General features: G+C 39.7%; 1 protein-coding gene across 9 annotated transcripts in view; it reads right to left on the reverse strand.

Annotated features, from left to right (window-relative positions):
• The window catches only part of ZNF516 (zinc finger protein 516), a 141852-nt gene that overhangs the window by 83426 nt on the left and 31521 nt on the right, over positions 1-26905 (reverse strand). For all 9 annotated transcript variants that reach the window (XM_067290768.1, XM_067290770.1, XM_067290765.1 and 6 more), the window contains exon 2: positions 12789-14819. In XM_067290768.1, coding sequence (XP_067146869.1) covers positions 12789-14694 — 1906 coding nt within the window. In that variant the 5' untranslated portion in view covers positions 14695-14819. The remainder of the gene's footprint in view (positions 1-12788; positions 14820-26905) is intronic.

Consider the following 26905-nt stretch of genomic DNA (forward strand, 5'->3'; position numbering starts at 1 on the left):
GGGTGAAAAATAAATGTGCAGCCTGCAAAACTATGTGCAAAGCTACTCTACATGGCACAGCCAGGCGCTTCCCACAATGTCTCCCACATTCCTGTTGCTCCATTTTATTATCCAGCCTAAATTCAGACCAAACCCTTTAAGACAGACTCTCCTACCATTTCTTTTTAGAAAAGCCAAAACATTTCTTCTATGGTTCACAACTACCTTTACTGTGTGATCATGGCAACAGGCTGGACCAGGTCCCAGCCTTCATAAAAACAGAAATTCCCCACCACGAGCAGAGGCTAGGTTTCATCTACCCCATCTCAAGGTCACACAGTACCACCTTTAAAGCGCTGTCCTGCGACACAACTCCTGGGACACCCAGCTCCCAGTAACATCCTTGGAAGTCCTATGTGCACAGTAACACTGCTGAGATAAGGCATAAAATTACAGTTCAGTATTGCTCATATTTTAAAAGCAAACTGTCAACAGAAGAAGTTTAGACTGCTTATCTTACAATGTATATATTGAGTAATACTTTTGATACTGTGAATCAGACCAAACATACTGATGTTAGAAAACAAATTCCTACATAGGGCAATTATTCGGAAGACCACATTTCTGGCTTGTGCTTTTGCATACTTTCTGTTATCTGATACAATAGGGATCCCTGGAGGAATGTCAACATGTGAGGTCTATTTGGAAGAATTAATGAGCTTCCAGAATAAATTGTTTATAACATTTGGCTGCATCCTGAGTAGTAGTAACATGTCAGCTCTTTCCCATTCATATATATTAATCTATTCATGATATATACATAGACACACACATGCACAAACACAATTTCTGAATTTTTCCCTTGCTTTTCTCAAATCTCTTTCAGCCTGATGGAGTTTTCAATTATGTTACATTTTTGGCCCATTCTAGCCCTCACCTCCCCAAGTATCATATTTCTTTCCTTTTGCCTTCTTAAGGATCAAAGTTGCAAAACTGGACTTTGAGCAAATAATGCATGAAGAGTACTTTCCACTGATGCATTGGTTGAGTGAACTAAATATTGCAACTTACTGAATATAACCTAAGAGATTTCTTTTTTTAATCCTTGCTCTAATATAACTGACCAAGAAAGGTCAGTCTAGCAGAAAAATTTACCAGCGCTTAAAAATTTCATTAAGCATTAATAACACCTCATTTCCATTATTATTCTTAATATTAGGCACTTGCATGCTGATAACACTGGAGATAAAAAACTAACAACCTCATCTGCAAAATAAATTATTGTGTTTGAATTATAACTAATATTTATGCATGTATAAATTATTGAAAAAAATTAAAGCCCATATTTCCCATACAAATAACAGCACTAAGGCTTCCTTTCCAAACATATTTAACATTACAGTATCAAATAAATGACCCTCACATACATGCATAGCAACTCTTTCAGGTCTACACTCATTTTGTTGTCTCTGAATAATCCAAGTAAAATTTAATTTTTTCCTGTTACAATTTCACAAACAGTGTTTGACTTTTTTTTTAAGGCTTCTCTAGGCTTCACTAGTACTGCAAAATTGGTGTGTGTGTGGATGCAGGCATGTGTAAGAACAAGAAACTTCTGTGAAATATTATAAGGTTTTTAGGATTAATGTGTTCCATGTGCAGTGTAAGCTGTACTTCCTGAATTCTCTTTTTAAGGAAAGAGAAAGATCTATTTGCTTAATTATCTAGTAAAAAAATAAGGCTTTACTACCTACTGAATAAAGGTTATATCACACAAAGCTTAACACACCTTTGGTTCACCGATACTACACACTTAGCAAAACATGCAAAAAGTAAAGCCCAAACGCAGCATCTGCTCTTGGGGCACAGTGGGGAGGGGAAGAGATGAAGCCTTTTACATCTTATTATGGTCCTGATTCTTATAATACACTGCACTCAGTCTTTCACCATCATGAGAGTGGCACACAATCTTCTACTGTTAGAACACAAAAAAAATATATTTCACGGAAGAGAAAGAGATTTCTGCTTAGATCCAAAGTTCACATTTCTGAAAGAGCCCATATTTCCCCTATGGATGAAAAAACTTCTGGGTTATTTTTCTCCCCCAAAATATTTAATTTTTGCTGACAGCAGCTTGCCTCAAATGCTGTTTAAGCAATAAGACATCACAAGACATATGCTATTCTGAGATAATGCACACCTCTGAAGTACTATTAGGTATAGCTGATGCCTTCAACTGCCTGATGAATTTGTTATCTCAAAGAAACACAAGGTTTGGGAGTGTCTTATATTACAAACTAAATCCAAAGGTAGTCTTAAAAAAAAGTTTTTGTATCCTTTCAGAAAAAAGAGAGAGAGAGAAAAGAAAGATCTCAGAGTTTCCCTAGGCTGCTGTAACTACCCCTATCTTATGGTTCCAAAACCCACTAAAATTACAACCATGATTTGACAACAAAATCATTTTAGTGGCTATTTATTATTCTCTTACTTGAAGTAACATACATCATCAAATATTTTTTGAGGTTCAAGATTGCCAACCTGGAAAGCAAAGTTCTAAAAGTGTGAGGGCAAATCTTCCCCCAGGTACTGTACAGGACAGATGACCTTGACAAGCAAGTATCTCATGCTCTATATCCACGTTAAATATGCACCTATATACAAGTTGCAATAAGCATCATCTGAGAAAGTGCTTTTCTCTCTCATGTGAATACTTCCTCAATGGAGATTCTACATTTTAAGCGAATAAAGCATTGGATTTTTGTTGTTGTTATTGCTAAACTGTAACTGAATCCATGAACAGAGTATCCATAAAAGACAATTCTAAGACTTACTTCTTCCTTATGTCTTGTCCCATGCAAACTTTGAATGCTACAGTAGAATTCAGGATATATAATTTATACTGGTATTGATTACAGAAAGGAGAGATTTGTCTAATTTTCTCTAACCTCAAGCCATTAGGTGCCAAGTAGTTCAACAAAGCACTTAATGATTCCAAACTGACTGCTCATATGCTGAAAATCAAGACAGTGGTTATGAGTTTTGCTGGATCAGGGCCAAAGCATTCAACAATTTGCCATTTCAAACCCATGCTGTCTATAAACAAGAAAAACAAATTCACCGTGAAAATAAGTTTCCTACACTTCTACAAATCCATTCCAGGCACTGAAAATAGTAATATAGATATAGATACCTCTCACAAAATATGGCACAGTAGCAACAGTCACACACCAAGTGCAGTAAGGATCCAAAAGTCTCCTTCAAGGACTAGAAAGTAGTTCTAGGACGTAAATATTGAAAATAATCAACATAATGAGAAACTGAAAGTTTTCTTCCAAAGTATCCATAAAAATTCACTATATACTTTTCACCCCCCAAAAAATCCAGGTTTGCTGCTGATAAATTTTGTAGGCAGTCAAAAGAAAACTGAGAATAAAAAAAGTTATTGATGTTCTCATCCTGAAGGCAGTTAAGTTGCTCTTGACTTTCCTTGGTATGACTGATACCACAGTCATGCCCAGCAGGCTGTCTCAGCTTAGTGGATATCCATTTAAGTTAAAGCAATTCAGTGTTTGAATCAGACTACTGGTAAAGAAAAAAGAGAAGTAATAAAGTGAAGAGAAGTGACCTAGTAAAACCTGTATTTGTAAAATGAAGCTGCAGAAAACAAATGGTTATCTACCAATATTAGGCCAAACTCTGCATTATTTCTACATCTTGTGCAGCCCTGGGATCCCATGGGGTTTCAATCCGCCCCAAATCAAGTCCACTACATCCACCAAGAGGAACACAGCATTTACTGTCAAATCTAACATATTAACAAAGAAAACCTGACCCACAATTCAGGATAGATCAGGGGCAAACTGTGAACCATAATGTTAAGAGCAGCAAAAAGACCTTACATCAAAGATATCTAACAAATCTCTTGTTAGCAGTCATTTACAGATAGTAGAATCCCACTAAACACAGCTACACTGCTACAGAAATATTTGGAAATCAGATTAAAAACACTAGCATTACAATTTTCATTGTCTGCATCTGGTTTTACCAGTAGGGGGGAAGGGAATTCTTGCTCACTAACCAGAAACTGCAAAAAAATAAAAACACTGCACAATGTGATTTTATGACTATAAATGTCACGGAGTAATATTTCATGTACTACAGCATGTAATAGAAACATCAGTACTATGAAATGCCAGAATTGCTATACTGGCTTTTACAAGGCAGTAAGGATGTGAGGCTTTTAAGGAAGTTGACTAAGTTACTCTGCAGCTGGATGCAAAAGTGCATGTCCGCATATGCAGATGGTTATAATACTTGCAAGAGTAGCTAAAAGCCTGCTATTAAAACTGGGCCCACTGTGCAACTGATTTTAAGGGAAGTATTTCTGAACATACAAACTAAAACAAAGATGGCAAATAGCTTTCCATACCTTTGAACTTATTGTTTAAAATGTTAGTGTTCAGTAAGCGTGGAATGGATATTGGCAACCGAGAAAGGACTAAATGTAGGCACAAGCAAACCTGACAAGCAGGTAATGTGGCAATAACATTTCCAAAAGCTGCTGAAGAAGCATGAAGAACTCGTCTTGCTTTGGGCATCTTACATAAGCTTCAGGGCAAAGTTTCTCCTATTATCGCCTAACTTTAAGAAACAGCACTTGCCTCCTTGTTTTTTAACAAGAAAAATAAAGAATGAGTAAACCTATCTCTTCCTTAGCATGTTAGTACAAATTTTCCTCCAAGCTGTGCATGGAATTACTGCTTGAAAAACACTGCCACGCTTTGGTCTTTCATATCACATACCTACAGCCACAACACAGTGTCTAAAACACTCCGGTCTAATTGTGTCACTTGCCATCCTCTATGGTAACCCGCAAAAAAGGAACAACTAAAACTAAATACTCACAGTGAAAGCATCTTTGACATGCTGCATCAAAGTATCACACAAGAAATGCTATAGTACTTCAACAGGAACTCCACCAAAACACTTGCAAGGAATACAAACACTGCAATGGTTGGATTAATAACTTCAAAATGCTGCAGAAGAAGTTCTCTGTCAGCAGCAATAAAGACTTAACTTCTGGCGTGAGAAGTCAGGTATCTGTTGAGGTATCTAAAGCCCAGGCAGCAAGCCTCAGTACTGACTTGAGCTGACGCAGTGTTATCTGCTCCCTATCGCCTTGCCCTGTTGTGAGAGGAACTAGAATTACTGTTTAACATTTGCGCTGGCCACCCACATTACTGAGTAGACTGAGTAAAATGGGACCTAGCAACAAGGAGCAGGGTAATCAGAACGCTGTGGAAATCACCTGAGATGCCTACAGGGCAACCACTAAACGTTCCTTAGTTAGTATGATGTCAGGGTAATATATAACATTAAAGAGTACTGACTGCATTATCTCAAAGCGTAGCTGCCCCGTTCCAATCAATCACTCCTTGCACAACCTTCTTTGAGCACAGCTCCCACCATGACCCTAAAATAAAGAAGGGCCAAACAACTCAGTAGGTGTGTGGTACATGTGCCAAGAAAGGTTTATAACCACATCCCTAGATGCCCCATGGCTCTTCTCTCTCCTTGACGCACACTTCAGTGCTTCTGGCTACCAGTAATCCATTTCCTTGGGATGATGAACATAATTTCTGTTTTGTTCTGTTCCCTCAGTTCTTCTCCCCATTCACACTGACCCACGGTTAAAGAAGGTAAACAGAAGAGCAATTGCTGGTGGCAGTACCACAGTAAGGTGCTCACATGCAAGAGACTTCCACAGCAGTCCTGAGGAGCGGACCAGAGCCCCAAGGGCAGGGGAAAGGTATAAAGTGTTGCTGCAAAGATACATGCAGGCCTGTACTGATCAAAAACGATGCTTCCAACAGCAGTGCTTTGCAAAAAAACTTCAGATCATGAGCACATGTGCCTAAGAATTGGACTACATGCATGATAATGAGGTAAATACAAAAGAGAAATTTCTGTATGATAGTTTTAGACATATTCAAGTTTTAACTGATCTAGTCGCGATGCACTGAATTTGTCTTCAGTGACGGTTTGAACTTTGCAAGATGCCAAACAGTGCCTCATGGATCCCACTTCTGCAAGCCCAGCATCCTTGCCTCTGCCCAACTTCCTTGTGACTTGAATTATCGCTTTGCTGTATTTGAAAGTCCTGGCATTAATCCCACTGGCATTAACAACCAAAACAATTAGCTTGGGTTGTAAAGTTGAGGGGTTTTTATATTCCAACACCACTCTTTGGCAATGTCAAAATTAACTGGTGAGGTATGTAATCATAGTATTAGTTTTTCTAATCTTCATAGGCAAGGATCTACCGCAAGTCACTGACACTGTTCTCTTCCTTACAACTGTTTCATTTTTTGGAAGCCTAGGGCATTATTTACCAACTGCCCAGCACAGAGACATCCTCCAATTTGTTATATATTCACTCTGCAAAACAAACATGCTAAATAATTTAAACATACTTAAGATTGTACATACAGAACCAGATCCTCATTTGGTGTAAAATGACCTAACAGTACTGCCTTCAGTGATATATTGGTTTACAGTAAGTGAGAGTCCAGCATGAGAAATATCTTAAGAATAATTATTTTATATAGTGAAAATTTTTGTTTTCTAATTAGGAGAGAGGATTTCCCTTATACAGAGAGGAACATTTTTGCATATAAGCAGAACAATGGAAAATCTGGTACAGGATACTGCCAGCTATATTATTTCGTGCACTTACAGTTTTCCAACTGAAAATATTTACTAGAACTCTCTTTCTTGCTTTTTCTTGGTCTCACTCGAGAGTTGCTATACATTTTTATTTTTCTGTTTTCATTTGCTTAGCTGTTTTATTCTTAGTGTTCCTCTTCTCCCCCAAATTACTTTTTACTGGAAAATTAAAGCAACTCTGGCAACTTTTTTTTTTTTTTTTTTTTTAACTCAAAAGTCTTGCGATACTAGGCACTTCTTGGTAGAGTCTCAACTCCTGGAACTGTTATGCTTTATATCTGAACAAACCAAAGTCCAACTTTATTCCTCATAAATCTCTCCTAATCTGAAGTATTTCATGAGACTTCAGTAATGTCATTATGCTTCTGCTCAAACATTTCAATTTACATGTAGAATGTTTTTATAATGTCTCTGGAATTAATAATATCTGTTACATCCCCCAGTTTGTACAACCCATAAGCAATTAATAGTGAACTGAAAGAGAAAAGAAAGCTGCCTAATAAAGACAATAAATCAAACAGTGCCTAACCACAAATTCCTGAGAGTTTTTAAAATGAAACAAATAGAAATAAAAAGCTAAAAAAACCAGGCACTTCCCATCTTAATTTTTTTAATCAAGACCCAGGAAGGAGCTGAGAGTTCAGACCTTTTTGCATGTCCACGGTACCAATGAGGTAGGGCCGCTGGCAGGTGGGCGCAGATGAGCTCCTGCTGCCGTGGCTCCTATTCATGTGACCGTTCCTGATCTTCCGATTTTGCGAGGCGAAACCCTCCTGTGGGTCACCGACCCTGCCAACATGGCACTGCAAGCCCTTACGGCTTCAGCGCGAGACAACCCAGCACCCTGGGACAGCCTTGGGAGGGGGGGTCAAACCTCAATGCCATCCCACCTTTCTTTTCAGCCTTCCCTCCCCTCCGACACCTTCATCTTTTTACACAGTGCAGCTCCCTTCACCAAGGTCTCCTAACTCCAGAACTGACCCTCCTGCTCTTCTCTGCCTTTCCTCAATCTCTTTTCTTTCATCCCTACCCCTTACTCCCATCCCTTGTCTGGTCCTTTTATTGAGCTGATCCTCTCCCGAGTAAGTCCCACCTTACCATTAGGAATTCCCGACACAAGCAAAATACAGCCAGATGTCGCGCCATTCACCTGGGTTTGGTATTCTGCGTTTCCCACCAATTTGTGTCTGTCTTTTCTAGGCAGACTATAAGCTCTTCGAGCCCGTAACTGTGTTTGTACAGGGCCTAGCCCAAGGGTTTTCATTCTCAATCAGTCCTTTCCTGTATTAGCCGGCATAATAAAAACAGCATGTGTTGAGGAAGAATGAATCAGTCTCTCTTTAAAGTATTTCAGAAATCTGGAGGAGTTTGACAGAGGACAAAAAAATAAACAAATAAAAGGGAGACAAGGGGCAGAAAAAGAAAGAAAACAAAATGGAGATGATTCTCACTGAAAGCAGCATTCCCTTTATTGTGTAACACTTTCTCCTTTTACTTGCTTCCTCCCTCAATAAGGTCAGGCTAGAAGAAGCCACATTCCTCTCCTTTATTCCATATATAACAATTTTCTTTTTTATTCTAGATTTACTGTTATTATTTTCTTCCTCCCCAGTCTGTTATTTACATGCAACAGGAAATAATTTTATTTCATTCTCTTACTTTCCCAAGAACTAGACTGGAATATCAAAGACCTGTCTTTTACTATGCATTTGCTGAGCACCAAATGGTATTAAAATTGTTTTCACTTCTTTTCCTCATCTTCCCACCTACTAGAAGCAGGAGGTCATGTCCTCAAAATTTATACTTCCTTCTTGATTTCAGGACTGAAATAGTTCATAGTGCCTTAAGATAACAAACTGTAATACCCTAATTGCTAAATACACGGTGACAACACCTTTTTTAATGGAAAAGGTATACTCAAAATGATACACAATGGTGGGAAAAAATCAAAAAAGAAAATCAAAAGACAAACACAACCTCAGTTGCCCACAGATCAGGATCTAACTACAGGAAGAGCAAATTGAGGAGTAAATTATTCTATTTTGTTTTGAAAGCAAATGTGATGTGGAGAGCAGCAACTCTGCTTTGTAGTACTCACATCTTTAGTACTCCTCATGGTGGGATTAAATGAGGGTGCCCACACTAAATACTGCCCACTGTATGCACATGTGTGTACATACACACTGACATAATTATTTCTTTGGCCTACAAAATAACATATTTTAGGTGAAAAGCTGAAAGATAAAAACAAAGAGTATTTTCCCTTCCACTTTTATTGACGTATGTATAATCCCCTTCTGCTCTGTCAATCGTAACTCTGGGGTTTTTTAGTTAAATGAAATTCATAGAAAAGCCTTAATTTGGGGAAGTGCTCAGCAACAAACTTGCAGGTGGTTCAAACAGCTTCAGATACAACTCCAGTGGAAATTCAGGCACAAGTTGCTAGTGGCTTGAATGGCAAATAAAAAGGAAGATTTCATCTGGGGCAGGCAGACCTCAAAACCATTCATGGGGCTGCTCTGAATAGATAGAATGTGTTCTGGACCATTTCCCACGAGGCCATCATACAAAGCACATACACATTATACATATATAAGTCACATGATATCTTTGTATGACACATATCACATGATACTCTGCCTATGTGGAAAAGTAATATTAGAAAAATATTGAATTTTTCTCCTCCTTCAAACAAGATGAAAAGCATTTTGTAACCAGCTAGCTCCCCACTGGCAGCTGATAATCTGGGTTTGCAAACACTACCCCCGTGCCCGAGAAATCATTCTGTCACTCGACACAGAGCAGAGACAAATTACTGGTGTGTTAAGGGCAGGAACAGCCCACCCTGGAGGCTCTCAATCCCATTTCACATGTGAAGTGTGTTTCTTGCTCTTCTCCCAGTAAGCCCCACTGCTCTTCCCCTGCCGTCTCCTGCACAGGCACATCTGCTGGCCCCCGTGACCGGGGGGGCACCCCCAGCTTTCCTTCTACAAGACACTGAGCAAACCACAGACTAGCCTGCATGTCAACAGGACTACTCAGAATTTTTTTTTTTTTTTTTTTTTTTTTAAGAATTAAACACACAAAGAAGTACTTTCAGGTGAATCATGACCAGATCATTCAACACTTGGCAGTATCAAGCCCCTTTTCTGACCCAGGATAACTCAGTAACATGTCAAAGTTGAGGGGAGTGAGGAGGAAGGTATGAAAGTGAAAAAAATCCTATATTATTTAAAATAGTCTTAGGAGTAGCACAAGATTTTCTTAACCACAGTCTGAGTAAAAATAATACCATAGCAGGAAGGTCAGGAAAATGACTGAGAATACCGTTCGCCTGCATCCATCGGAGGTGGCTGCCGTCTGTACCGCTGGAGCATGGCTCTTGATGGAAAAGGCTCACCAGCAAGAATAGCTAAAAAAAGCCACAGCACAGGAGAGCAAACCACAGCACTTCTAGGACAAAATGCACTTAAAGGCCATACTGAAACATCTGATTTTAACAAGAGTGTACATGAGGGCAGAATTTGGCCTATATTCTATAGACATTAAGCTTTCGTTCATAAAGGAAGAAAAAAGAAATCCTCCTGAGTTAAAGGGGCAATTTGCAGAAGAACAAATCCTACAGCTTGCTGGACAGAAGGACCCAGGCCCCTAGAAAACAATATAAGGGCAGTGGCAGGAAATTTACACACAAAAAAAGAGAAAATTGAGAAAATGAATTCACTAATCTTGGTCTATGAACACTCCTGCATTCTTTGCTACCTTCTTTTGAATTAGAAATCTCTGTCACTTGTAAAAAATGTCCACTTCATTGATATATTGATTTTATTAAAATAAACTGTGTAAGAACAAAGGATAATGTTGTCCTTGGTCATAAGATTAAAAAGGTCCTTATTAACCAAGCGGCAACCCCTCTAATTAACTAGTTCTTCAGCAGTGAAGTTGGTGAAAATACAACGCAGTACCCACCCTCCTGGCCAATCAATGCAAATGTATCCGTTTTCCAAGATGCACCTCTACCCAGGCCGATCAGTTTGCTGCTTCTTCACTGTTCAGTAAAGAAGATAAGAACCGGTCTGGCACCCAAGGAAACCCAAGTTTCCTGGTGTTGGCTAGTAGCAGGGGTTAAGCCAGTCGTTCTAATTGATGTGTGAGAGAAACTGCTGTGCGACTTAAACTCTCACCTTTCACTGGCGGCACAAGGGCTCGGAGCTTGAATTGAGGGAAGATCTGGGACAGGGAAAGAGACAAGGTAGTTCCTCCTGTTAAAAATGAAGTGCTTCACACTGAGAGTGCAGAAGAACAGCTTTACTATTCGAACATCATGGGAAAAGGGTTTCAGTGTTTTCAGCCTGTCTCTAGAGAGGCGGTTTTCCACCGCCACGGTTTCCATTGCACATTACACCAGTAAAACATGGCAGCCCCATTTGCATCCAGACAAAGCTGTCATTTTGTGACTGCATATTGTATCAAAACTGGATGGAGAGGTGTTTCGGGCAGCAGCTGATGGATTTTCACACACCGTAAATGCACTCCCATAAAGTAAGTGCACTCTTTTTTTGATTTTCTAAATACAACGCTAGATGGGAAAGCCCAGTTTTGAGCCTACTGAATAGGCAAGTAATCATGGCGAAAATATTTCAGTCAGTCAACTTGTCCCTAGGACTTTCTGGAGTTGTGGTTTATGGAAAGGGCAAGAAAGCATTAAAAAAGTGAAGTTCTTGGTTTAATTTAAGTTTCTATTCTAGTGAACACCCAATTTGTCCATTTGGGCCTTGATCCAAGTTGTAGACAATCAAATTTAAGACTGTTCTTTTAAGTTTTAGGGACAAACAGATGGGTTTCATTTTTCACAATTTCAATCCTTTGGATCTCTCTTCCCCCAAAGTCTTACATTTAGAAAGTTATATTGCCACAGAGTGTCAGCCCAAACTTCAGCTCTCCTAAAACCATGAGAATTTTACAAAAGCTGCTTAATGACCAAAAAAAAAAAACAAAACACCCAACATCGCTTCACCACTTCTATTTCTTTGAAAAATATGTAACTATTAATACACAATCCTGGAAAATGTTGCTTTGCTGCTGCAGGATCTGCAGCCAGTGGAGAAAGCACAACATTAACTAAATCCTGAGAGAACCTAGCTAAATAAATAAACCCACCCTCTTTCAGAATGGTTACAGTTGATTACTTCATCAGAGAAGGTCTTGAAAACGAGTTCAATTCTACAGATAACTATGTTCTTCACAAAAAAAGAACTGAAAACAGGAAGAAATTATAGTTTGCCAAACAGAAGAAAAAAAACAAAGCAAAACAAAGCACACGGTTAGTAAGGAAAGAATGGTTCATCTCACATTTCTAAGAGGGTATTATAAACAAAGAATGGTGAACAACAAAAATAAAAAATGATACAAAAGTGCTTAATAGTGTTGTCTTAAATATTTACTTTGCTGCTATTTGGGGAATAATTTGTTCCATTTAGTAGTGTGGGACTCAAAGGACTGCTTTAATCCAGAGAGATTAATTACAGCGTTTGGAGTTATAAACACAAGTTTGGGAAGCAAAGCAGAGAAAGAGAGAAGAGAAATGCCTCTCATACTGCTGATTAACAAGTTTATGTGCTTTGGGGCTACACCACACAAGCTGTGCTCTTACTACACCTGAATGCTAAAGGCAGAACGTTGCATCGGGTGTCTATAAATCTGTGTAAAATAGGCCCCAAGATGTCCAGGAAAAATACTATTATACTGAAGCTACCAGCAGAGGTAACGGTGTTGCTACGGGAAACTAGGATACTTCTCAGGTGTCCTTCACTGAAATACAAATTTACCTGCACTTTATGAAGACTTCCTGTGAGCTCACTTTTATTACTTACACCAGAAATGCTGAATCAACAAGCTAAGAAAATAAGCAGCGCCAATCAGGCAGAAGACCTGATCCACGCTGCTTTTAAGCCTTCCACATCCTTTTGCTCGTCCCTCACTTGGATCGCTCCTGGTGTGCCAGGAGGCACAAGGACAAGCAGATCCAAAGGAAAGGTAGCGGAGGGGAAAAGAGAGAAGAGCAACTGCGGGAAGGACCTTACCTAAGGAGGGCTCAGCTCCTCCCTCCTCCGAGCTCTCCTCGGCCCCCTCCTCACCCAGGCCAGAGGTCGCCGAGTCCTCCGGGGCGGACGCAGAGCCGGGCGTGCTGGGCCCGCTGACAGAGCCCGAGTCCCCCTCCTCGCTGCTGGACCCGTAGCGGTCGGGCTGCGCGGCCGTCCCGCTCTCGCTGCAGCACCTCCGCTCCTTGCGGTGCACCCGAGAGTGCAGCACCATTTGGTGGTAAGTGCGGAAGATCTTGCCGCACTCGAAGCACTCGGTGGACTTGTTCTGGGATGCCCGTCGACTCTGCCGCGAGGAGGGCCGGTAGTCCAGGTCGCTCTGCGTGAGGAGGCAGCTCTCCCCTGGCTGCGTGCTGCTGTTTTTCTCCAGGCGCCCGCCGGCGCAGCTCTTCTTCTTGGGGTTGCTGGAAGAGCAAGGTGAATCCTGGTCTCGCTTGCGCTTCTCCTGGTTGACAAGAATATACTCTCTTTTATCCTTGTCATAAGTCACATCCGCATCCGCCAGAGCCTCGTCCCATCCCACATATTTTACATACTCAGATGGCTCTGCAACTTTTCCTTTGGTGGCCAGCTGCCAAGCTTGGTAGCTACTGACTGGATCCAGCTCAGCTACTCTTTTTCCAGGCTGTCCTCTTGTAACTCTGTCTATCCCTACAGATGGTCTTAGATTCAGACACTGTAAGAAAAACTGCTTTGTTACAGAGGGGTTTAGGCTCCCGCCAATTAAGCCCTCAGCTTTTTCCCTGGTGCTGCTCCGTTGAGCTCTGTAGTGAACAGCATTATGTGCTTTTAGGCTTTCCATATTTGTAAACAGATTTCCACACTTGGTGCAAACTTCATACAGAGAAAGGCCGGTCACAATCGTTTCCTCCTGTATCACATCATTAATAGTGGCTATGAGCTCTAAATCATTTTTTGGTTTGTTTTTGCTCCCAGTCTTTGGGCCATGTGACTTCATGTGGTTTTTGAGAAACCAGGGCTCTTTGAATCTTCTGCCACAAATGTGGCACCCGTGATCAAATGATCCCCTATGCTTTTTCATGTGAGCTTTCAGAAACCAGGTTTGACTAAAGGCCTGACCACAGACTTCACAAGGAAACTCGCCTGCACTCAATTCATTCTTGCAGTTCTCTGTATAAGCCTCCCCGTTCGGGACCTGAGCTGTTATATGGTCCTTCTCTATGTGGTTTAACAGTGTCTCCTCCCTCAAGGTCATGTAGCTACACAACCTACACTTGAATGGTTTGTGGACCTGATGCAGGTGCTGCTCGAGGTCCTTCTTTCTTTCAAATTTGTTTTTGCAGAAGGTGCACTGGTGAGAGGTTAGCTTGCCATCCTCTTCAGCAGGCGCAGCCTCTGTGACCTCCTTCTTGCTGCTTCTCAGCAAGATCTTGCCATTATCTACCCGGGCGGTACCGTTCAGGATCTTATTGCAGGCAGAGGTACTTTTAGTTGGGCTGGTGCACCCGCCGAGGCCCTCCGCAACTCCCCCCTCCCCAAGCTGCACCTCTCCCATCTCCACCTCGTGTCCCTGACTTAAAGTGCCTGTTCTGTGACTGCGAATGTGTATCTTCAGATTGCCCTTTTGGGAAGCTCTGTGATCACAGTAAGGGCATTTGTAGGGCTTCTCGCCCGTATGCTTCCTCATGTGCTGAGACAAGGAGCTCTGAAAAGGGAAACTTTTACCACAGATGCAGCAGCTGTGGCACATGGTCTTGTCAGCGTCCATGTCACTCTTGCTCAGCTTGCTTGGGCTGGAGGATCTTCGTAATTCCATTTCCACCTCTTTATTATGATCCATCTGTATTACTGCAACATCAGGTGAATGGCACAGGAGGACACAAGCATGTCCGACAGCTGAGGAGAACTGGATTGTGTTTTCAGTCATACGGTTGCGCAGAGTAAAGTTTTATTTCTTCATTCTCCAGGAAACGTTTCTCTTTTCAACTGCTTGAAAGAGTCTGAAGGGCCAATTTATTTCTGTATGTTCTGTAAGCAGGTGGCATAGATCACCTGAAACAAAAACAAAGATCACACAAACATACAAAAACTGTGTAAGTAGATTCTTAAATACATTTAAACCTATCAATATTTTCACTTCAATAGTTTCTGTCACTAGCCCCACATTCAAAAGCATACGATATTGATTTACTTCAACAAAAAAGCAGCAGCTTCTCTTTTGACTTTCTAATATTCTCGACTTCAGTGGCAAGCACTCACTCAAAGTATCGCTGATAAAAAAAATAAAATCCAAAAAAAGATCGACCAAGAAAAAAGAATTTATTTCCATCCATTGACATCACACTGCCTCCAAAAAAAAAAGCAAACTTTAAAAATATCTTTTCATTTTAAATCCAAACAGAAGTGGCTAAAAATACACCTTAAATGAAGAAAACATTTCGTGAGGGGTTTATTACACTTTAAATCTGTGGCTTTACCACCATGTGTAATTTCACGTAAAATATTTACTTGCCAAAGATAAAAGGCTTTGCTAGAGACTTTAGCAAATATCATATTCCTGCTGGCAACTGCATTACTTTGCGTCTCAGACAGTTCTGCTGCACTTGATGTGGCATGCACAGAACAGGCGCAGAGACAAGAGTACACTTGGTACTTTGATTGCAGAGAAAACAAGAATCCAGAGTCTGACAGAGTATTCATTATAACTACAACTTGGATTTCCTGATGGACAATGAAGAAAAAAATTCTAAATGTAAGATTTAGTCCCAATTTAGCAAAGTAAACTAATAGTGTGTTTAGCTATCGACTGATCTTTAAAGTGGGTGAATTATGTCAACAAAACATACAGGAAACCACAAGAGTACCTGCCTCAATGAAACAGAACCTTAACCAAAAATAAATAAACAAACAAAACAAGCAGCAGCTTTGATTAACAAAACAGATTAATAAAGGTTTAAAAACTCTTGTAGGGCAACATATATGATAAGAACCGTAATTAAATGCAAGGGTAACTATGTGTCTCAGCAATGCAAGTTGCAATACACCAGCAACTCTCTGCCTCAAATATGCCCAAAATGAATGGTTAGACTTTAATACATTTTTTGTTTCTTTTTCAATTACCACAACTATAAAACAGAAATCTTCCCCCTTTTGTATCCTCATTAAGTACTACAAATACCACATGATGAAGATCGAAGAATATTGTATTCTCTAAACAGAACCAAATTATTACTACAATGCTAAGAAAACATCAGGTTCTTAAGATTTAGCTAAACATATAAAGAATGATAACAAAAGAATATATATTTACACATCAGTCGTTTCAGATCTCAAAAAACAAAGAGCTACAGATCTACAGTTGCATATTTTAAGGCTTCTCGTTGGATTCACCTCTGATTCTTCCTAATATGTAAGTGAATAAATACAGTCTAACCACATCAGCAGTACAAATCTCACAGAACGCAAGGTAAAATTTTACAATGTTTATCTCAGTTATGTACTATATAATAACTTTATTATGTTTAAATTAATCTGTCCCTTTTATTTTCTATAAACAATTTATTTCTGGCCTTGATTTTCTGCTCCTCTTGTATCTGTTCGGCATGTTAAGTGCTATCAGCAGTATCTACCCAATCTACCTTTTCCCTTGGAGAGCGAATATCTGAGAGATATGTGTTACAAGCGCAATTTCATTTATTAAATGAAGCATTTTTATATTATGACTAGGTTTGGAACTAACATATTAGCCTGTCGGGGGGGGGAAAAAAAAAAATCACACTGGATCACAAATTCAGACGTCTGTATGAGCAAGAAGTTTATAAACACATCTCAATTAATCCCTGAAAATAGCAGTTTAGGACCAAGCTGAGGGGCAGCCTCACAGGAAACACCAGGGCTACAAATATGATGGCAGCCACTCGGAAACCGGGAAGTTGTAGTAGTACTGGGAGGTACGAACATGCCCAACAGCAAATAACCCAGCTCCACTGCAATGTCCACTGCACCCTGATGAATGAAACAGTTCCCATAAAATTCACAAGAATAACATCCTCACCTATTTGACTCAGCCTCTAGTTCTGCCAAGTAGCAACCCATATTGTCTTATAATCAAAGACTTAACTTTAAACTCATTAAATGATAAAGAAAAAAAAAAAAAGAAAGAAACGGTAATTTTCCCCCTTTTAAGACAGTGGTATACTTGAACAAGCCACACGTTCTTCTGAAATTTTCAGCACCATGTACAAAACAGAAAACATTAATAAGCGTTGGGGGCAGATTTTCATGGGTATTTTGGATAAAGTTTTAGCTGCTTTGTCTACATTTTTCACACCACTGAAAACACTGCTAATCATGATTTTTAGCCTTTTTTAAGTAGGTGCCATTTTAAAATTCAAATTTCTCTAGTATTTCTTGTCTGAAAGTCCAAAAAAGTTCTAAGAGCCAAACCTAGTCTGACAGGAACACTGTATAAATATATATATATAAAAATCCAAATATATATATATATATCTACATATATATATATATTTAAATATATATATTTATATATATAAATCCAAAGCTTCAGAATCCCTTTGTTTATTTGGCCACAGCTTTCCTACATGCAGTCTTCACGTATTTCACTTTAATTATTTATAGCATTTTCATTAATGAAGCTTAGTTATGAAAAAGAGGATATGAAGAAAGCATTATTTGGAAGAGGGATATTTAGCCACTCACAGAAGATTCCCTTAGCACTATATTCAATTAGGCCCAAGGGAAAAAAATGACATTAAAAAAACTACTAAATGGTTTGATTAGTCTGAAATACTTCATGGAGTGTATCATCTTCACCAAAATATCCTCAGAATATTGTTTCCACTTCATTATTTTAGCTTAGCCTATTATAACAAAAAGTTGAAACAAAATATTCCTAGATTTTGAATTATTTAGACACATTTAAAACTTACAAAGTTTCGAGACTGATTCCCCACAGGCAGAAATTCCAGGGGAAGAAGTGATTACCAAATCTCAGTTTTCTTGACATACTGTGTGGAGGTTCGCTTTAGACTTTGGTAAATTGACACAAACATATGAATGGCTTAAAATTCCTCCTCACATCATTTGAGAGCCACTTAAAAATAATTCTCTTAGAGGGGCTCTTAGCAGAACAACAAGCTCCTGTTCATCAGAAAAAAAAAAAAAAAAAACAGCAAATTCAAAATAAAAATGACAACTTTGCAAAATGCTTCAATTCAAAGGACTGAACATAAAAAAGGAGGAAAAGAACACTTCAAAAGAACCCTATTAATAGAAAATGAAATTTCAGTTAAATAATCTCCACCGTCCTATTAGCGATTAAACATTTATTCCAACACCAAAAACAGCAGAAGAGATGGAAGATGTCAACTGGTAACTCCAAAAAGCACCAATCAGCCTTTCGCAGTGAGTGAGTAAGATTTTCCAAAACCTCTTTTTGTTTCTTTCTGGATGGCTGCAATAACTAAAATATTTTTATTCTGAAATAATTTTGAATTTTCAAGTATTTTGAAATAACGTTCTTCCAGCACATGTGGAACAAAACCAGTATTGGGGTGTAAGGGGCATGTGAATTGAGGGCAGTGGCTCCATCTGGTGTTGTTCGAGTACCAACCGCTGGCGGGGGAGACGCGGTTCACTTTGCCCCACAGTTGCCCTGCTCTGGGCAGGGCAGGCAGTACAGGCGTCGGGCTCTCCAAGGGCCTCTGAGCCCCTTCAAGGCACTTAACACCATCACCTTTTATACTCAGGTTGGCTACAAAAAGCAAGATGGGAGCGAAACACCAACAAAGATCCAAAAGACTGTGGGGGGCAGCAGGGGGGAATGCCTTCACGCAGCCAAGCGTTTTTGTTGTAAAACTTGTTCCTGCACCCACTGACTCATGGAGGGTCTTTCCCTTGACCAGCGCGGCAACAGAGAGACTATTTTATTCATCCCCAGGAGGGAAAACAAGCTTTCCCCCATGCTTAAACCAAGCGTTTGTCAGCATCGACTCCACTTCAAATGTTTAGGCCTCAAAGCTAACCAGCTCTGGTTTTAAAACAAACTTGAAAGGGCTGTTGGCTTGAAAGACACCACGCTGGGTGAAAGCCACCTTGCACCCACCAGGCAGCCCCCGCGTCTTTGGGCCTCAGTGGCAGCTGCCACGTCCCCCTGACTGCTGCGAGATGCTCCCTATCCCTCAAGTGAAGCACGAGTAAAAGTATAGGGGAGCAACACTTCAAATGCACCACAGCAGCACTCCGTAAAATACATGTTATTCTATTCTTTATGTTCACTTATACATTTCTTAAGAGGACCACATACGCTGTGAGGACTCCCTGCAGCTGGCCAGCCAGACCTTCTGAAGGCCCTTTGGTGCCACTCAGAAAAGAATTAGTGAAAAAGCACTAAAAATAAACAACATGAGAAACTTAAAGAATAGAATGCAATGCTGGAAAAGTAATTCCAAATTCATTCTTGTCTTATACTCAGGTACCAACATTTTGTGCAACTGAAACATGGAAGTTATAAGAAGAAAATTACTTCTTTGACAACATACAGAAAAAAGAAATTCTTTGGGTTTGTTTGGCTTGAACTAAATCTGACTTTAAAAATCATATTGTTTGTGCTTTAATGGCAAGAAGGGAAAATGCTTCAGTAGGCAATAAACAAAAATATAAAATTTGGGAAGCTACCCAGAGCTCTTCAAATAGCACAGCACATATTTTAAAATAAACAACTTTCAATTCGGGTGCAAGCATTTCAAGTCCCATCTGAAAGATAAATGCACTGTAGAAATAACACTCCTTTAAACTCCAAGAGGTCTGAACGTACACTGCAATCACTCCATCATGTTCCTGTGCCAAAAGCAACAGTGACTTAAAAAAAAAAAGGCACCCTGTGAGGCATGATCTTGTGGAAAAATCTTACTGAAATTCTTTCTAGATGAAGAAATGATAGGGCAGAGCACGTTAACATGTAGGCGAATTTGAGAAAGTTGTATCTTGCAAAGAACAGCAACTGGGAGACCAGATCTTTCCAGATCTGGAAAGGCTCAGACCACTCGGCTGAACAGACATGGCTAGTCACAGTCAAGCACTAAAAGAGAGCTAAGAGCAGAAAAACAGTGGGTGAAAGAGGTGGAAGAAGATTTTACAACTGTCTTTCCATCCTTCATGCTCACAGAGTTAGAGACCCTTCTCCTCCTCCGTGCCTTCTGCACACACAGGAGCCTTGTACCCGCACAGGCTCCTGCCGACTTTGTGGCAGGACACGGCTTTTTCTGAACGCCCAGACCCTACACAAGTCACTTGTCCATCACTTTGAATAACAGCTTGGTCCCATCTGAGGTCCTCACCTAGGCACCAGCCCTACTAAAATGCCATCTATGGACAGCATCACTACTCTGTCAACCCTTTACCATCTTGAGCAGATAACACCCTTTAGCCTATGACAGAGGGCAGCTGGAAGAGCACATCTTTAAATAGTAAGCCCATCCTTGAATTCATAGGAAATCCTGGCATCCTGTGACCTACGGACTAAAATTGCATTAGGTAAAGGCAGCATGGCTCTGGATTGATTTTCTGTGCATAACCTAAACTAATCCAGTAAAAAGCTATCCAAAAAACCCCAGAATCCATTACAAAAAGCCAACTGTCTAATTTTCTTATGTATTCAATTATTAAAAGTGGCAATCTTAACAACAGACTGCCTGAAGTTTTTTTAAGCGTGCCAAAAATTGACAGGGGATTGGGGGGGGGGAGCTCCTGGAAAAATAAACAATTTCTGTTAGTGTAAGTTCACTACAGCTTATGTTTTCAAAAAAATCCTTAAGCAGAATTTTGCAATATTAAAAAAAAAAAAAATTAAACCAGCTTTCCCCTGCAGCTGAGGAAGCTGTTCCCCTTTGAAAAGTTTGCAGTTTGAACACTGAAATATTATTTTGAGCTCCTCTGACTACCTCATATGTTTTTTGTGTCTTTCTCCCTCCATGATCTAATGATATTTTGCAGCAGACTTCAGAGAGGCAGCCAGGGCTGTGAAAGCCAAGTCAGGCCTTTCTGAACCACTGCCACACCCTTCACAGGGGAAAGAATACATAGGAATAAAGATAAAAACACTAAGGCTGGAAGAGCTTGAGGTAGGTATCTGCAGTGAGGTGATATCTCTCAAAACAGAAAGTCAGCAGAACAATAGAAATGTCCATAACCCAGTTTTCTGTGCTTCCTAAAGAAGCAGTTTGGGGGGGGGGAGGGGAATATTCTTTTGCACTGCTACAGGGTATGTTGAGAAACACAGAGCTGTCACCCACTCAGTACATATTTTGTGGTTTAGTATACTGTGCATGTTTGTGTTCTGGGAGACAAAGAAATGTACTTTATTAGTTACACTGTAGTATTATAAGCAATGAATTAAAATATATCATTAACATCCAGGACAAGCTTTATCTCGCTGCCAAAACAAAGGGACTATTCTTTGAACAAATTGAGGGGGAAAATCCCATAATGACAATGAAGAGTTCCTCTCCCTAAAAACTGTTCTGTACTAGATTAACAATTACAGGCTTATATTCTACAGACTTGGGTCGTGAATAGCTGCATGAAGTGATGCATTCACTATTGGGAAAGTAAGTACCATTGATGACAAGGCCTTGGGGCTTCTGCTGTTCTCAGACCAATCAATAATCCATTATGAACAAACTACATTTCCACTCTAATATGAAGAAATGAATAAAAGGGAACCAGTATCAGTAGTACTTTCATAGAAAAAAAACCAACAACACAGAAATCACAAAATGCCACCATCACAAGACTTAAGGTAGTGGTGATATGTAACACTGACAGAACTACCCACAATAACCCTTTATTTTAAGGCAGTTACTAGAGACCACTATATTACAGTCCAAAATAAAAAGCTTATTTTAAAGACAAGATTCTTTCAAGACTACTTATTCTGGCTGCAGGACAAAATAAAAAAGCAACATTAATCTTTCAAGGCAAGGAGGAGAAAATGAACTTCATTCAAATATCTAAGTTTTTTCAAACTATTTTCTAATGTAACATAAATAAGAACTTTTAATTAGAAATAACTGTCCAAACGTGACTAGTCAATCCTAACTGGACTTTACTGCAGCAGCTGTGCTATCATCCAGACAAGAAGCCCTGAAATTGTTTTCTCCCATTGTTACTTTCACATTCTACAATACAATAGAGGATCCATTTAAATAGTAAAACCATAGCAAAGTTCAGCATCCACAGTCAAATTTCTACCTCGAACTCTCAATACAGCACCCTAAAGAAGAAGAGGGAAAAGGGTCTCCTGAAAAACAACAAAGTATTTAAAAAAAAAAAAGTGTTACTGATTTTTGATGGGTAGCAGTAAATTAGATCCAAAAGAAACACCAAGACCAATATTATTAATGCATAATGCAGTCTATGTCCTTTTTCTGAAATATAAAGACTAGTAGTTAAAGTTGACCTCACAGGGGGCAGGGAGGAGAGGAATACACAATGTGATTATTGATCAGCCCTAGAAAAGCCAAGAACTGAACTAGTGCAGATGTGATTTTTTTTTCCTAGGGTCATTAATGATATATGTTGGAAAGTCAAAAGCACTTATTTTGACATGCTGTAAATACCATTACTAATTCTGAATATAAACATCATTCTAGATTCAAAAAACCCTTCAGAAAAAAAGACTCCATTTTACTTCACTTTAACAGTAGTGTATTTTTCTATTTTGCCACACCGACACAAGTGAATTACTTTACCGTCTTAATATTTTCAAGCACTAAAAATCAAAAGTGGAAGAGATCTCCACAATTCTGATAGTATCAAAATAAAAATAACTCATTTCCAAACACAAGCAAAGTCCCCTCAGTACCGTATATTATTTCCTTATTCAAATCGATGGCATTGATGGTGTCCATTCATGCATGTCTATGGAGATGCATATATATATGTACAGCACAGTATTTTCCCAGCATCCAAGAGTGCTTTTATAGTTAATGATCTTGTTCGGGTTTCCACTGCAAACCAATTTACACGGACTTGTAACATGGCCATTTTAAATCTGCAGCACAGAGGCTGATTTCAAACTGTACAGGCAGGATATTTTCCTGCCAATGTGCTCCATTATGCTCTGTTCAGCTTATATCTTTAAATTAAAAAAAAGTTTTTATGTGCAGTGTCATGACAAAAGAATATTTACTTTTATTATTTTCACATCCACTACAGAAAAATAGAGACTGGATCCTCAGCTGGCATAAAATGCTGCAGCTCAGTACACATACGCGCATGCGCACACACACACACGCTTTCTTGATCCCTCTCTCATCTGCCCGTATCAATGCAAACTACATACAAACCACATCCTCAGCTGCTATAAGTGCATGTAGTGCCATGATACCAATCTGTATCAACTGAGAAGCTATACCATTAGCTAAAACTGGAATGCTTTTGTGCTCTGTCAATCAAGATTTGAATGGGTGAAAAACATGTGCATAATTAAAAGTGAGCATTTTGAATTGTTGCTTTCCCACCCCAGCTTAAGTTACATGAAGCAACGTTGTCGTTGCCCAAATTCCTCCCTGTCACAACGAACAGTTACAGCAATGAGGAACAAACTCCCATGCCTTAGTACATATATACAGCACAGTAATAACTTACCCACAGTAGATCTTGAACGCAAGTAGCTATGCATTTAATACAAAGCAAATTTACTGACTACAGTTATGTGTACAGCAGGTCAATAGAGGACAAAGATTATTTGTATGGTATGCTGCTATGAAGTAAGTTGTGTGGAAAATTAAGAAATTCAAGATAATAAATTGGTCTCTCTTAATATATCCTACTACTCAAATTGCTAGAGTAAAATCATTACCTTATAAATATAAGTGTTGCCAAGCGTTAACCTGTTAACAGATTTAGAATTACAGCACTGCTGTCTGATTAACTGTTACAGCCTTAGTGTAATAAAAAAGATTTCTGAAGTAACACCAGCAACTGGCAAGTTGTTTGCTTAATTTCTCTACACAGTATCATAAAAGAACTGTAAAACACTGGAACAAGTTTTGAGGCTACCTTCACTGTCTCTTTTCAAAGTTCCATTTTTAAAAGAGTGTAAAAAGATCCCATTAAAAAAAACAAAGAAGAAAGAAAGAAGAAAAAGAGGGAGAGGCAGAGACAAGAACTGTGCCCTGGAATACAAGGAGACATAATTATATGAAGTAAGCGATAAAAACATCCTGTTAAACATTACCTTCTGAAGTAGCACTATTTAGCACAGAAAAGAAACACAAAATCTGCTCACAAATCACACAACACCAAAAACTCACTTTCCGTTTTGTTGTTGTTGTTTGGTTTGGTTTTGGTTGGTTGGTTCTTTTTTTCCCCAAGTATTTTATGGTAAGCTTTTGCAAAGCACAAACCAGAAAGGACTAGGTCTATTTTAAGAAGATTTCTTAAACGTTTAAGAACTTAAGCAGGTAATTAAGACTTTCAATCACAGTTTTTCCATTCTCTGCAACATTTCTGAATGTCAAGCATCCAGACTATGCCCGCAGCAGAACACAGCTAGTTTCTGTGAACTTCAGAGAGAGCCCAAACCCCTGCAAGCTGAAGTTCAGTTTACATCAACTGTGAACTAGGACTCCCTGCGCTCTGAACCGCACACAGCTTTGGCTACATGACACGAGTCCTAGACCAGGAGAGCACAGTGCTGAATGCAAAGCTGTAGATATCCAGTGTCTCCGAAACATTTTCATTTCACCTTCTTATTGCTAATAATACGGAGTACCCTCAAAGATCACGATCCACAGGCAAAACTTGTGATGAGAAGCTTGTCTTGTATATGATAATAAGACAGATGATAGCTAGTAGTTTAAGTGAGGGATCGCAAGTTTGTAAATTCACCGGTAGTTTTGAAGACCAGAAGATGTTTGCTGTTGTTTCATTATTCAATTAATTCATTTGAGAGTTTTCCATAGTTTTCATCATTAAAAGCTAGTTCCATTGTGTATGTGATACTGAACCTTGCACTTGTCTATCACTGTCAGCAAAGGAAAGCAAACAGGTATAGCCTAACAAAAGCAACGTTACCATAAAGCATAAGCTGACTTACCCTCTCTCTCCCTCTCTTTTTTTTTAACACAAAAGGGAAGAAAGCAATGGCCCTGTATATCAAATGAATACAAAGCACAAGATGACTTTTTCTGGATTTAAAAGCTCCCAGCCAAGAGAAGAGAAACTGAACTTAAAACCGCATCTTTCAGCTGTCAGTTGGTCTGCCTCACTTTGGTATGAAGTGCTGAACTGCCTATGGGGAGCATCACTGCAACATATTTCTCAGAGAGACAAACAGGGCTTTCATCAGCAGAGGCACATGTTACCAACCCTGTTACCTCTGCTGCTGTTACTGCACAAGGCAAGGCACGCTTCAGATTTTTGCAGGTTGAGACATCACAGATATCACATGATAAACCTCGACTTTTTTTAGAACTCCACTTCCCTTATGTAAATAGGTATAGACACTTCCCCTTCCTTACTATGTAATCAAAGGCTTTAAAGCTATTGGGCCAATCCCTTACGTACAGAGTATGTGTCGTTTCCCAAGATATCGAAAGAAAGCCAGAGACTTACCCAACTGTAGTAATGATTCTGTGTTACATCCTCTACTCCAGCCAAATGAAAGAAAAAGGCCTGAGTGGGACATCCAGCCCCCAAACCACTCCTGAGCTCATTTTTGGCCTTTCTGGCCAGCTTTTGCTACAGCAATGGAAACAGGAAGGTAGAGCACTGCACTAAGATCAGGAAAAAGCAAAGGAACAAAACCCACCCCGCACTCACACTTAGGAACTCTTGTATAGCCTCAGTGACTAATACCAAGCAACCGTCAGAAAAAAAAAATCCAATCAAACAAAACAAAAACAATCCTGAAATTATCACTTAAAGGAAGCAAGTCTGAAAGGAAAAAAATGTCTACTGCACAGGTTGTTGCTGGCTTGTTTATTTTTCCATATACTACAACTAAAACTTCCAAGACAGATCTATCAACTGGTAAAACAAATATGAATTGCACACACCCTAAGATGCACAAAGAACATAAATTTGTTTGCATCACTAAATATTATAATTAGACTTTAATCATCCTTTCAAAGAAATGTGGCTATGTACCGTATACACAACAAACACCATCCGCTCTCAACTGCTCTTTGCAACAGAAGAATTCAAGATAATATTACTACTATATATAATGTTTCACTTAATCTTCCATTGTGGTATATAACCTCTTCCATCCAACTCACACACACAAGACTTCTTTGGCACTGACCTTCTTAATTCCACTTACCTACGTGCTCCACCCCACCCTCGTCATCCGCGCCGCCTCCCAGCTCGCGTTATCCGTACACACTGCTTACCTGGCCTGGCTGTGAAATCCTTTCTGGATCCCCAGCACTCAGCTGCCTTCCCAGAGCTGTTCCTATCCCACTGACATCGTGCAAAGGCCACTTTTTGCAGCTTCTCCCTTCCTTTCTGCTCACTCTTTACCCTCTGCTTTTGCAATTCTGCTTTCTCAGTTCCCCTAAACCCTTCTGCTTCTTCCACAAGCACCTTCGCCTCCTTCTCCCTCTTGAACCTGTTTGGGCCCTTCATGACTAATTCTGTCATTTAGGCTCTCCCTCCCCTTGCATGGTTTCGATCCCTGCTCACTGGCTTCCCGTTCACAAAGTCATTTCCACACATACTTAAGTGCTTCTGGAGTCAGGGCCTCCCTGCACTCAGCTTTCTTCCTCTTCTCCTCCTTTCTTCCTTTTAGAAATCCCTCTCTGTAAGTGCTACTCCCCATCTAATGCGCTGCTAGCCATTTCAGAATCAATATGAAAAACTAATTAGGCATCTCTTCCTTGTTCTTCCTCTCTTATTGCTCAGCACCGTACTACATTGTCATGTCCCAAGTTCACCACTGGATTGTTCCATCTTCTGCTTCTGAATCCCTATGGCCTTTGCAATCCTTCTTGCCCATTCTGCCCCCTTCCCTCGAAGACTTGCCCATTCATTAGAAATTTCTGTCTTCAGTTACTGCAGCATCACCTCCAGCAGCCTAGCTCATTACTTGTTCCCCTCTGGTCTATTCAAAA

Source organism: Apteryx mantelli, chromosome 2, assembly GCF_036417845.1.
Source record: "Apteryx mantelli isolate bAptMan1 chromosome 2, bAptMan1.hap1, whole genome shotgun sequence".
NCBI lineage: Eukaryota > Metazoa > Chordata > Aves > Apterygiformes > Apterygidae > Apteryx > Apteryx mantelli.